Raw genomic sequence first — 14302 nt, 5'->3', positions numbered from 1 at the left:
CACCAGGATCAACGCATGTGGAATTTAATTTATAGATATTCATATCTCATGGAGACCTGCTAGTTCAGTTCTCTACAACCAAGCCACTCCAGTGATGGATCTCACTCACTGCGAACATCTTCAGGTGGTTTGGTTCATTTTTTTTGTATGAATTTTGTGATCATCAAGATGTTGGTGTTTAGGTATGGAACAGGAGCAAACACTCCCAGGGAAGGTACAGCACGGGTTAGATACAGAGTAAAGCTCCCTCTACACTGTCCCATCAAACACTCCCAGGGCAGGTACAGCATGGGTTAGATACAGAGTAAAGCTCCCTCTACACTGTCCCATCAAACACTCCCAGGACAGGTACAGCACGAGTTAGATACAGAGTAAAGCTCCCTCTACACTGTCCCATCAAACACTCCCAGGGCAGGTACAGCACGGGTTAGATACAGAGTAAAGCTCCCTCTACACTGTCCCATCAAACACTCCCAGGGCAGGTACAGCACGAGTTAGATACAGAGTAAAGCTCCCTCTACACTGTCCCATCAAACACTCCCAGGGCAGGTACAGCACGGGTTAGATACAGAGGGGATCTCCTTAGTATTTAATTTTTCCGTGACTGTGCTGCCTCTCAGCAATATGTACCAGTTAATTTCCTTCAGTTCACTCCTCATTTAATTGAAGCTTTTTTTAATGAAATTCAATATTTCTGTCCTGGTCCCCACTGATATTGATTGCTCGGTGATCTTAAAATTGAATAAATTATGGTCACTCACCTCCACAGGTTTTAGTACTTTTGTATTCTGAATACTATTCTGATTACTTCCAAAGACAGGTTGTGTGTGAGTTTCCCACAAGGGGTCCAAGACACATTGGGGTAAATATTAACATAACGGTGGGAACTCAGCAGGGTGGGGGGGTTAATATGCACGTGGGAAACCCGGAAAAGGTTTGCATGCGTTGTCTCGAGCGATCGCGACTCAATTGAAGGCCCTCAATGTGACTTCTGGGTTTTGCATCTCCCAGCTGCGCAGCGAGTGTACTGCGCACCCAAATGACGTGCTGGGAACTGGAGTACTGCAACCATGGATTTTGAGGGAGAAAGGAGGAATTTAAAGACATGGAGCAACAAAGGACGAAGCCAACACCCCGGTTTACTGACCCCTCGTTCAAGTTGCTACTGGCCAGTGTGAGGAGCAGGAGGGACATACTGTATCCAGCTGGTAGGAGGAAGCACCCTGCCTCTGCCACCAAGAAGGCCTGGCTCGAGGTGGCAGAGGAGTTGAGCAGCAGGGGGACCATGGCAAGGACGTGGGTGCAGTGCAGGAAACACTTTAATGACCTAACCAGGTCAGAAAAAGTGAGTGCAGTTACTGATTTACCTACATCCCGTGGTGTACATTACTCCCCCTCACACTCTGTGTGCCAAGCCTACTCCATCACATCACTCCTCACACCCACTTAAGGCTCAGAATCAAATTACCTTCACTTTCTCTGCACTTCCTCACCTCCCCATTTGTGAACCCACCACTCCCACTCACCCCGATCCTGATGCAATGTCCTGAATCTGTCTGATACTCACCCTCTGATGCATCACTTTCATGGGCAGCCTCACCCTACGCAATGCATCACCCCGTCACCCTCGCTCACTCTCACGTCTGTTCTTTCTCCCCTTGTAGGAAAAGAGAGCGCAAAATGCACGGGAGAGGAGTAGGACTGGAGGGGAGCCACCACAGACAGTGGCCCTGACAGAGGCAGAGCAGGAGGCCTTGGACCTCAGCCGTACAGTTGTATGCCTGGCTGTCAGAGACGGCGAGACTGGCAACCCGCAAACGGCTGGTGACAGAACTTTAACTTCCTGACACACATCATGAATTGATGTCATCAATGATTGACCTGTCGCACACCTCAGGATGCTCACTGCAAACTAACTTCTGCGATCATTCTTAATGTTGCTTTATGTTCTCTTCCAGGGCCTTCAATGAAGAGGCACGCGACATGGATGTGGGCGATTCCTCAGAGGTGCTCCATGCCTCTGAAGGTGCACCGTCACATCATATCGAGCCGTGCACCAGGGCAGATACTTGCACTTTGGTGGGTTCTGTTAGGCAGATAGTTAGGTTGCCACCTAGTGATTCCTCACTTGTGAGTGGTGTCAGACACTGGTGGCAGGGGCAGCTGTGGAGAGACCGTGTCGGAGGGCAGACTCCTCTCCAAGCTCTGCTCAGCTGGGCGCAGATGCTGAACCCCGGGGCCCATCACTGAGAAGGAGAATGATCGAGGTACAGATGCACCTTTGCGAGGCACTGGAAAACATGCCGTGCACACTCTGCACAATAGTGGTGAGGATGGAGGAGTCCACCTCCAGCATTAGTGGAATGGTGGCACAGGTAAGTGCGGGAATGTCTGCAATGGAGAGAATGGCAGCCTCCATTGAGCTTCAGGCACGGCTCACAAATGAGTCCATTCAGGCCCTGACAATGGCTGTGCAGACTCTCAATGCCAACATGTCTGCTGCCTTAAAAGGCAGACAGATACTTTAGCAGTGGCCTTACAAGGCATCACAGATGTCCTCCAAGCTGTTGTCCAGCAGAGTGGCAGGAGTGATGTGGCCGTGGCCCTGGAGAGGGATGATGGCGAAAGGGGACATGGAAGAGGGGACGCCACTCAAAGCGCTCACACGTCTCACCCCTTGCCCACCTCCCCCAACCAGTACCCACAATGCTGCCTCCTCTCCCGATGGCCAAGTCTGCCCCTGCACTGGTGCAGGTGAAGCAGTCTTTGCCAGGGCCCTCACGGACTCCAAAACCCAGAGGGCATAGGCCGAGAGCACCTCAGCAATCAGGGCAGAGGCCTGAGCAACCTGCCACTACCTCTGCTGAAGTCATAGGGGATGCACCATGTAGAAGCAATAGGAAGAGGAAGGCTAAGGTTTTGTAATCTCCAAGGGTATGCACAAGGGTGTCTGACTAAATGTCATGTTTTTCATTTATATTTGGTTTTTTCTTACATGCACATTAAACATTATAATTCCCACCACCACTGCCATATCTTGTCCATTCTTGAGTCCCTTTTGTGAAAACGCCCTTTCACATGCTTCATCATGAATGGCAAGACTTGATGCCACTCATTGGGTGCATTTACAATGGGTGTATGTGTGGTTGAAGGACTGTTTTGTACAAGTGGAGGGGGGTAGGGGGGCTGGTGTTAATGGTGGTGGTTGTTCTAGGTGGTCTGAGTAGTTCACTATCTTCAGTTTGCAGGTCTCCTTATGAGAATATATTAGATATGAGTGACTCCCTGGCATCACGAGCAGCCAGGTGTGCCGCTGCTCTGCCGATGGGTTACCCATCTTCGTCCTCCTCCTCCTCCTTGTCTTCTTCAATGTTGCCGGCAGATGTGGATGCTTCACGAGCCCATGACAGCTCCTCCACCGGTAACCCTCTCTGCTGAGCGATGTTGTACAGGACGCAACACATGACTATTATTCTGCACACGCTCACCGGTGAGTACTGAAGGGCTTCCCCAGATCGATCCAGGCACCTGAAATGCATCTCGAGCATTCCTATGGCTTGTTCAATGACAGACCTGCTGGTGGTGACTGTCGTTGTACCGCGTTGGTGGGGTTTCTCACAGATGTCATGAGCCACGTCTGCAGGGGGTATCCCTTGTCTCCAAGGATCTAGCCCTTAAATCTGTCTTGTGCGTGGAAGAGGGCCGGGATGTTGGACTCGCGCAGAATGAAGGAATCATGGCAGCTGCCTGGGAATTTGGCACACACCTGCAGAAACCTCTTCTGGTGGTCTCAAACCAGCTGTGCATTGATAGAGAGATATCCTTTTCGGTTGATGAATAGTCCTGGCTCATATGCAGGTCCTCGGATTACTACGTGTGTGCAATCAATTGCACCCTGCACCCGTGGAAAGCCAGCCAGAGAGTGGAAACCCACTGCCCTCTCAGTCTGGCTGATGTCTCGCTGGGAAAGTTGATGTAGTCGGATGCCCTGGCAATCAAGCCGTCCATCAAATGTCGTATAAATTTATGCGCAGATGACTGAGAGATCCTGGTGATGTTACCAGTGGTGCCCTGGAAGGATCTGGAGGTGAAGAAATTGAGGGCAGTGGTGACTTTAACAGTGACGAGCAATGCATGGCCACCAGGCCCAGCCGGGAGCAGCTCTGCATGCAGATGTCTGTGACCACCTGCCCACTCAGTCTGAGCCTGCGTAGACTCCGTTCCTCAGAGAGGCCCAGAAAGCTCAGCCTCTGCCTGTAGACCGTCTCATGTGGGTAGTGCCTCCTGCAATCTCGGCCTCTCTATTGGTCCTCTCTCTGCTCTTCTGCAGGTCTTTGTGGCGCACCCCTGTCTTGTGGAGCTGCAAGACCCAGAATTGCACATCGTGCCTGCCTCAGATGGTGATGTGCCTCCTCCTCAGATGTACTGTGGAATAGATCCATCGTGCCCCCCCCATCCTGATGTTGTCAGATTGAGGGGGTCCAGAATATGGGCAAATATGTGTGAACACAAGAATTCTGAGTGTGTACAAAGAAATCTCAGCCTCAACACAAAGAATTCCCAGCCAAAGGTTTGTCTGAGAGAACTGATTGCCCTGCTGCAAAAACTCACCTTTTATTCACGTGTCAGTCACTGGTTTAAAGGTCCAAATGTGGGCCGGCTGCATCTCGCCTCCGTTTCCATGGTGTCTTTCAGAGGCCACGGGAGACATGTTCATGAGAAGTTAAAATGGTTGGTGTAGGTCCATACACAAGTCCAAAAGTTAACAGCTTTAAGTAGTTTAAATACCTCAATTGACCCTTTAAATATCGCCCCGCCGGCTTTAAGTGCTGGCGGGACTTCCGGGTGTCAGAAGTGTGCGTGCACCCAAACGCACCTGGGTCAAACCCGGAAGTCGGCGCATTGGAGCCGGGATGCGATTCCGCTCTGAAAAGGGAGAGTTTTTACGACCCACCCGCCCCCAGCCCACCCGTTCTTGGGGGATTAAAATTTATCCTATTGTGACAAGAAGCAGTTTTGTACCACATGTTCTCGTGTTAAAAATAAACACCACTACTAAATGTGGTACAAAACTGTTTTTTGTCACTACACTTCCACTGAGACATTCCCAGTTCATATTTGGTTGGTGAAGTCACCTGTTATTACAACATATTATCTGTACTGACCCTTCTTACCTCGTCATTTAAAATGCTGTTATCTTCCCTTACTTGCCCCGGATTCCTCAGTTACTAACCCTGTCCTTGGGCTGCTTTATAAATAGCAAGGGAAAGAAATCACTGCTGGGAGTAGTATATAGGCCCCCTAACAGTAGCTGCATTGTAGGGCAAAATATAAATCAGGAAATAAGGGGGGCTTGTAAAAAAGGTAATGCAATAATCATGGTCGATTTTAACTTTCACATAGATTGGACAAATCAAATTGGCAAAAATAGCCCTGAGGAGGAGTTCATAGAGTGTTTTAGGGACTGTTTCTTAGACCAATACGTCGGGGAACCAACCAGGGAACAGGCCATTTTGGATCTGGTAATGGGAAACAGTGATCATAACATGATAGAATTTCACATCCAGTTTGAGATCTTGGGTCTGAAACTACTGTATTAAACTTAAATAAGGGCAATTATAAAGGAATGAGGGCGGAATTGGCTAAAGTGGACTGGGTAAACAGATTAGATGGTATGATGGTGGATAAGCAGTGGCAAACATTTAAAAAGATATTTTATGACTTGCAACAAAAATATATCCCTGTGAGGAGGAAAGACTCCGCAAAAAGGGTGAACCAACCATGGCTAACTAAGGAAGTCAAGGATGGTATCAGGTTAAAAGAAAAAGCATACAACATGGCAAAGATTACTTGTAAGCCCGAAGATTGGGAAACCTTTAAAAACCAGCAAAGGATGACTAAAAGAATAATAAAGAGGGAGAAAATAAATTATGAGAGTAAACGAGCAAGAAATATAAAAACTGACAGTAAAAGCTTCTACAGTTTATAAAAAGGAAGAGGGTAGCTAAAGTAAACACTGGTCACTTAGAGGAAGAGACTGGGGAAATAATAATGGAAAATAAGGAAATGGCAGAGGAATTGAACAGATATTTTGTATCTGTCTTCACAGTAGAAGACACTAATAACATACCAATAATAGTAGAAAATCAAGGGGCAAAGGGGAGGGAGGAACTAAAAACAATCACTATCACTAGAGAAAAAGTACTAGGTAAACTAATGGGTCTAAAAGCTGACAAGTCCCCTGGACTCGATGGCTTGCATCTGAGGGTCTTAAAGGAAGTGGCTACAGAGATAGTGGATGCATTGGTTGTAATCTTCCAGAATTCACTAGATTTGGAAAGGCCCCAGCGGATTGGAAAACCGCAAACGTAACACTCCTGTTCAAGAAGGGAGTGAGACAGAAAGCAGGTAACTATAGACCAGTTAGCCTAACATCTGTCATTGGGAAAATGCTAGAATCCATTATTAAGGAAGTAATAGCAGGACATTTAGAGACTCAAAATACAATCAAGGAGAATCAACATGGTTTTATGAAAGAAAAATCGTGTTTGACAAATTTATTAGAGTTCTTTGAGGAAGTAACGGGCAGGGTGGATAAAGGGGAACCAATGGATGCAGTATATTTGGATTTCCAAAAGGCATTCGATAAGGTGCCACATAAAAGATTACTGCACAAGATAAGAGCTCATGGTGTTGGGGTAATATATTAGCATGGATAGAGGATTGGCTAACTAACAGAAAACAAAGAGTCGGGATAAAAGGGTCATTTTCAGAATGGCAATCTGTAACTAGTGGGGTGCCGCAGGGATCAGTGCTGGGGCCTCAACTACTTACAATCTATATCAATGACTTGGATGAAGGAACAGAGTGTCTTGTGGCCAAATTTGCTGATGATACAAAGATAGGTGGAAAAGCAAGTTGCGATGAGGACAAAGTGTCTGCAAAGGGATATTGACAGGTTAAGTGAATGGGCAAAAATTTGGCAGATGGAATATAATGTGGGAAAATGTGAAGTCATCCACTTTGGGAGGAAAAATTAAAAAGCAAAATATTATTTGAATGGAGAAATACTACAAAATGCTGCAGTACAGAGGGATCTGGGTGTCCTTGTACATGAAACACAAAAAGTCAATTGTAAACAATTTTACAACACCAAGTTATAGTCCAGCAATTTTATTTTAAATTCACAAGCTTTCGGAGGCTACCTCCTTCCTCAGGTGAACGATGTGGAATCGTTCACCTGAGGAAGGAGGTAGCCTCCGAAAGCTTGTGAATTTAAAATAAAATTGCTGGACTATAACTTGGTGTTGTAAAATTGTTTACAATTGTCAACCCCAGTCCATCACCGGCATCTCCACATCACAAAAAGTCAACATACAGGTGCAGCAGGTAATCAGAAAGGCAAATGGAATATTGGCCTTTATTTCTAGGGAGATGGAGTATAAAAGCAGGGAAGTCATGCTACAACTTACAGGGTGCTGGTGAGACCACACCTGGAGTACTGCGTACAGTTCTGATGCCCTTATTTAAGGAAGGACTTTCTTGCATTGGAGGCAGTTCAGAGAAGGTTCATTAGGTTGATTCTGGGTATGGAAGGGTTGTCTTATGAGGAAAGATTGAATAGGTTGGGTCTATACTCACTGGAGTTTAGAAGAATGAGAGGAGATCTTATTGAAACATACAAGATTCTGAGGGGACTCGATAGGGTAGATGCTGAGAGGATGTTACCCCTCATGGGGGAATCTAAAACCACGGGGCATAGTCTCAGAATAAGGGGTCGCCCGTTTAAGACGGAAATGAGGAGGAATTTCTTCTCCCAGAGGGTCGTGAATCTTTGGAATTCTTTACCCCAAAAAGCTGTGGAGGCTGAGTCATTGAATACATTCAAGGCTGAGTTAGACACATTTTTGATCAGCAAGAGAGTCAAAGGATATGGGGAAAGAGCGGGAAAGTGGAGTTGAGGTAAAAATCAGATCGAGGGGCCGAATGGCTGAATGGCCTACTCCTGCTCCTATCTCTTATGGTCTTTTCTGCTCTTTCTCGACTGAGATAGTGATTCAATTTCTTTGTCTATAGAGGGAATGGTACTGTAGTGGTTATGCTAATTAAGTAATCCAGAGGACTGGACTAATAATCCAGTGAATGTGAGTTTAAATCCCATCATGGTAGTTTGAAAATTCGAAATCAATTTCCTTGACTTCCAAATAATCCTAATCATCTAAAGCTATCCTACCCCCTTATCACTTCCCTGCATGTTAAATTCCCTCCCACCTTCTGGTGTGAGCTATGATTTCACAATATATTGACTTACTGCTACATAGGGGCTCAATTTTAATTTGGAAGTGTGGGTGCGTTGGGGGCAGCGGGGCTACGAAAATCGGGGAAATGAGGAGCGGGAAATGAACCCAGCTCCAACACGCCAACTTCTGCATCTCACAAAAATGCATCTGGGCGCGCGCCGTTCCCGAACCCGGAAGTCCTACTGGCAATTAAAGCCGACGGGACGATATTCAAGGAAGCAAATGTATCTCATTGAGGAATCAGTCAAAAATAAAGTAAATAAATGAAATAAAATAAAATTTCACAACGTAATAAAATAAATAAACCTACCTTTGAAATGATGTCTCCTGCACCCCCCGCTCCGATGTCTCTCTGATGTCTTCTCCCGATGTCTCCCCCCCACGATGTCTCCCTCTCCGATGTATCCCCCCCCCCCGATGTCTTCCCCCTCGCCTGATGTCTCCCTCTCCGATGTCTCCCCCGTCACCCGATGTCCCCCTCGCCCGATGTCCCCCTCGCCCGATGTCCCCCTCGCCCGATGTCTCCCTTTCCGTTGTCTCTCCCCCCTCCGATCTTTGCCCCCCTCCGATCTTTGATCTCCCCCACTCTCTCTTGTAGTGCCAGATGACATATCTCTCTCTCTCTCCGCACCCCCCCCCTCACCAGTCCCCATCCTTTTAAAATTGAGCCCATGCTCTTAGTTACAGCATTTAGTCCTAATGTTTCCACCAATCATGCGAAAGCTTTCAATTATTTTTTTTTTACTTATGTCTTAAATGTTATAGGGGGTGATTTTAGGAGGCAATTGTGGGTGCATTGGGGGCGGGGGGGCTCCGAAAATCACGGACATCCCGTTCGGGTCCGGAAGCCGGCTCAAACCTGCCGACTTCCGAGTTTCCCAGGGACCCACCTGTGTGCGCGCCGGTGACCCGGAAACGGAAGTCCCACCGGCTGACAGTTAAAGAGCCAAATGTGCCTCATTGAGGTACTTAACGCACTTTACCTGTGACAGATGAAGGGATTAGAAAGAATTTGAACTTACCTGGGCGGCTTGCCCACCGTCTCTGAATCACGCCTGGTGAAACCAAACGTGAAGGGCTGGATCAGGGAAAAAGAAACTAAATAAATTAAATAAAAAACCATAGAAGGAAGTGAAAACACAAAATGAACCTACCTTTGCACCCTGCTCCGATGTCCGATGTCTCCCTCTCCGATCTCCCCCTCTTCACTCCACCCCAATGTCCCCCTCTTCACCCCCCCGATGCCCTCCCGATCTTCCCCCGATGTCCCCCTCTTCTTCCCCTCTCCCCCCACCCCGATCTTCCCCTCTCCCCCTACCCCGATCTTCCCCTCTCCCCCCACCCTGATCTTCCGTTCCAGTGCCGGATGACGTCTCGCTTTCTCTCTTTCTCGCCCCCCCGCCCGCCCCGCGTTGCAGCTCCTGACGGCAGTCAGCCTGTCAATCAGGCTGGCTGCGGGTGCAAAACCCGGAGAGAACATTAATTATCATCAATCGACATGCGATCGCGTCGGAAACGGTAAGTTTTGTTCATGCGGGTTTGCCACGTGCACCTTCATCTTCCCGCTGTCAACCCGCCACCATTGTAAAATCGAGCCCATAGTCCATGTACGTTTACTATACCTAAATTTATTTAGGCTTGGTCTTATTTTATATACGCACAGACCAGCACTGACATGATGGAACGAATGGCCACCTTCTGTGCTACATCATTCTATGAATCTATACTGTCCCATCAAACACTCCCAGGGCAGGTACAACTTGAGTTAGATGTAGAGTAAAGCTCCCTCTACCTTGTCCTACCAAACATTAGGAACCAATTAAGACAACCCAAGCTCATTTCAAATAGATCTCTTACAATCAAAAGACAGAAAAGACTTTCATTGCATCATTCTGGGCTGGATTATAACCTGTTGTAATAATTATTTACCTGTTGTAATGTTTTATTTCTGAAGTCATACAGTGACCCTACAGCACTGAGCTAAGTGGTAAGATTTGACTTACCTCAAATTCCTATATATACAAAACCCCCAACTCTCTCCAAGTCGTACCTCAAATCCATAGACATCCACAATGCCCACAGAGCTGTCCATCTCCAGCGGCATCAACCATTCATTGATTTGTTGTACTAGCCAATCAAACAGGAGTGAATAAAGAGCTTTGGCGATAGTATCTCTGAGCAGATAAAATGGAAAGTCACTGGCATATTAATAACCATCAAACAGAGACAAGGGAGGGAGAGGGAGAGGGAGAGATAGAGTGAGAGAGACAGGAGAGAGACAGAGAGAGAAGGAGAAAGAGAGATAGAGGGAGAGAGAGACAGAGAGAGAGGGAGAAAGAGAGATAGAGGGAGCGAGAGACAGAGAGAGAGGGAGAAAGAGAGATAGAGGGAGACAGAGAGAGAGGGAGAAAGAGAGATAGAGAGAGACAGAGAGAGAGGGAGAGAGAGAGAGAGAGGGAGAGAGAGAGAGGGAGAAAGAGAGATAGAGGGAGAGAGAGAAAGAAAGAGACAGAGAGAGAGGGAGAGAGAGAGGGAGAAAGAGAGCTAGAGGGAGAGAGAGACAGAAAGATAGACTGAGAGATTGAGGGAGAGAGAGTCAGAGACAGAGGGAGAGAGAGAGACAGAGATAGAGGGAGAGAGAGAGACAGAGAGAGAGGGAGAAAGAGAGATAGAGGGAGAGAGAGACAGAGAGAGAAATAGAGGGAGAGAGAGTCAGAGAGAGAGGGAGAAAGAGAGATAGAGGGAGAGAGAGACAGGTGAGAGACAGAGAGAGAGGGAGAAAGAGAGATAGAGGGAGAGAGAGACAGGAGAGAGACAGAGGGGGAGGAAGAAAGAGAGATAGAGGGAGAGAGAGAGACACAGAGAGAGGGATAGAGGGAGACAGAGACAGAGGGAGAAAGGGAGAGAGAGACTGGTGAGAGACAGAGAGGGGGAGAAAGAGAAATAGAGGGAGAGAGAGGGAGGCAGTAAGGGATGAAGCGAGAAACCATAACAAAGTGAGAGTGAGACAGACAGCATAAGAAAAAGATGGAGAAAAAGAGGAGACAGAAAGAAAGGGAGAGAGAGACACACAGACAGAAAGGTCTGAAAGGGAAAAACTGAAAGTGAGATGAGGCAGGACAGAAAGAACAAAGAAAGAGAAAGTCAGTCAGAAAAGAGAGAGAGAAAGATAAAGGGACACACATCCACACACAATAATACATCTTAAAGGATACAGACCAGGCTTTGAACAAACTTGTATTTAAATCCTGGTTTACCTGGCATCTATAGAACTTTCCACAGATAGAGGGGAAAAAATCCGGTCATAACTGGTCTCCTAAAAAGATAAAAATGACAACTCAAAACTCTGATTATTTCTGTGTGTGCACATACCTGAAACAAATATATGTGTACAGACATGAATCAACATACATGTACATGCAGGAACCTACATACATGTCCATATATTAACCAACATTCATAGAGAATGAACACAATCACACAAGCATGCAAAAACATAGACAGATACACACCTATAAACAGACACAGAGATAAATACAAAGATTCATGAAACACACAATGATACACACACACTGCCCCAGTTTCCACCCCCCCACTCACCAAATCTGTAACTACCCCTCCCCCCATTAGTCTCCTGTAATGGCCCCTTCCCATTCTGTTACTCTCCTGTAATGGCCCCTCCCTCTAATGTTGCTCTCCTGTTACTCTCCTGTAATGGCCCCGCTCCCCTGTAACTCTCCTATAATGGCCCCTCCGCTCTCCTGTTACTCTTCTGTAATGGCCCCTCCCCCTCCTGTTACGCCCCTGTAATGGTCTCTCCTACTCCGTTACTCTCATGTAACAGCCCCTCATCATGTGATTTTTCTATTGCCCAGAGCAGCCGACACAGGTGATGGAACAGGTTCGGCTCAGGGGGAAAAACACGTCCCAAATTTCCTCGGTGCTTACACTGGGTCCCGAATTTTCCTTTCAGGGCATTTGACAGCAGGGGGAAGCCCTAGGGGGGAGACTGCCTATGCCAAGAATTCTTGCTTGCCAGGCTCGGTGGGGGGGACTGGGTGTGGGACTGGAGGCCAGTACGCTGACTGAGGTGAGGTGTACCATCTCCAGAGGTAGGTTTTAAGGAGTGTCTTAAAGGAGGAGAGAGAGGTGGAAAGTTGGAGAGCTTTAGGGAGGACACAGATAAAGGTACACAGAAAAATATGTACATATAAATACAGTTACACAGAAAAACATACACATAGATAGAGTCACATAAACACACATACATAGAAACAGGTACCCAGACACATGTGCACCCATCATTACAGATACACAGTCACATATGTACACTTCATTGCAGGTACATGGACACATACTTACACATCATTACAGGTACACAGACACATATGAACACATCATTGCAGGTGAACCTACACTTATGTACACATCATTACAGGTGCACCTGCACTTATGTACACATCATTACAGGTACACAGACAGATATGTACACATCATTACAGCTACACAGACACATATGAACACATCATTACAGGTACACAGACACATATGAACACATCATTACAGGTACACAGACACATATGAACACATCATTACAGGTACACAGACACATATGTACACATCATTACAGATATTCAGACACATATACACACATCATTATAAGTACACAGACATATAAGAACACATTGTTAAAGGCACACAGACGCCCAGTGTTGCCCCAGATTCCCTGATGCCAATAGTAATGAACAGGTGATTATTTTGTCCTTGTGCTGTGTTGTACTCACTGTCACTCGTTGTGTGATGACACTGTGAAGCGTATCTGATGAGACCAGCAGTAAATTGGCCACAATTCGTATCTCGGTGTGACTGACAATCACAGCCAGCTCCTGGGACCCGTCCTAGAAAACAATCCTCATGGTCAGGGTCGTTCCGTAACAGCAGCTCGTGCCAATTTACTGTGGGCTGCTTGAGAGCCTCCGTGAGTTTGAGGGTAAGACAGTGTCTGCCCACTAGCCAGCGGGAAGCTGCCAACTGGAGGCAGACGACTCCAGCAGGAACAGCATTGGGCCTGGCACTGGGAACTTGACAGTTAATGCACTAAAGAGGCCAGGTCGCATCTATGGAGTGGGGGTGCTGTTAGCGTGATGTTTTCAATAAGGTTCTTGAACATTGAAGTCAGGTATCATGTGTTTATTAAGTGTACAGTACATACAATAGAACTTAAACATACATTTAAAAGTAGTGCTTACAACCACACCTGATGGTTGGTTGGAGATTCAAACCTGTCACAGTTCTGAGCTCGGTACATTAGGCCTTTATGAATCCAAATACATTACAATCATTACAAACTGCCAGATTTTATACATTTCTCTCACTCCCTCTATGTGACAATCCACACAATTCTGCATTGCATGATCATACAGTGATATATATTAAATGACCTGGACTTGGGTATACAGGACATAATTTCAAAGTCTGCGGATGACACAAAGCTTGGAAATCTAGTAAACAGTGAGAAGGATAGTAACAGACTTCAGACATAGACAGGCTGGTGAAATGGGCAGACACATGGCAGATGATATTTAATGCAGAGAAGTGTGAAGTGTTGCATTTTGGAAGCAAAAATTATGAGAGGCAATATAAACTAAATGGCACAATTCTAAAGGGGGTGCAGGAACAGAGAGACCTGGGAGTACATGTACACAAATCTTTGAAGGTGGCAGGACAAGCTGACAAAGGTGTTAAAAAGGCATACAAAATCCTTGGCTTTATAAATAGAGGCATAGAGTACAAAAGCAAGGAAATTATGGTGAACTTTTGTAAAGAATCTAGAGAATTGTGTTCAATTCTGGGCACCACACTTTAGGAAGGATGTCAAGGCCTTGAGGAGGGTGCAGAGGAGATTTACCAGAATGATACCAGGGATGAGGGAATTCAGTTATGTGGAGAGACTGGAGAAGCTGGGGTTGTTCTGTTTAGAGCAGAGAAGGTTAAGCAGAGAT

General features: G+C 46.5%; 1 protein-coding gene across 1 annotated transcript in view; it reads right to left on the bottom strand.

The window, feature by feature from the left end:
- Positions 1-14302, bottom strand: part of LOC137341328 (unconventional myosin-XVB-like) — a 372666-nt gene that overhangs the window by 260356 nt on the left and 98008 nt on the right. Inside the window, exons 12-14 of the mRNA XM_068004452.1 lie at positions 13085-13198; positions 11558-11616; positions 10351-10474 (exon numbers count right to left, since the gene is read on the bottom strand). Coding sequence (XP_067860553.1) covers positions 10351-10474; positions 11558-11616; positions 13085-13198 — 297 coding nt within the window. The remainder of the gene's footprint in view (positions 1-10350; positions 10475-11557; positions 11617-13084; positions 13199-14302) is intronic.

Source organism: Heptranchias perlo, chromosome 23 (assembly GCF_035084215.1).
Source record: "Heptranchias perlo isolate sHepPer1 chromosome 23, sHepPer1.hap1, whole genome shotgun sequence".
Taxonomy (NCBI): Eukaryota; Metazoa; Chordata; class Chondrichthyes; order Hexanchiformes; family Hexanchidae; genus Heptranchias; species Heptranchias perlo.
The sequence above is the reverse complement of the archived record's forward strand: the minus strand, read 5'-3'. Positions and strand labels throughout refer to the sequence as shown.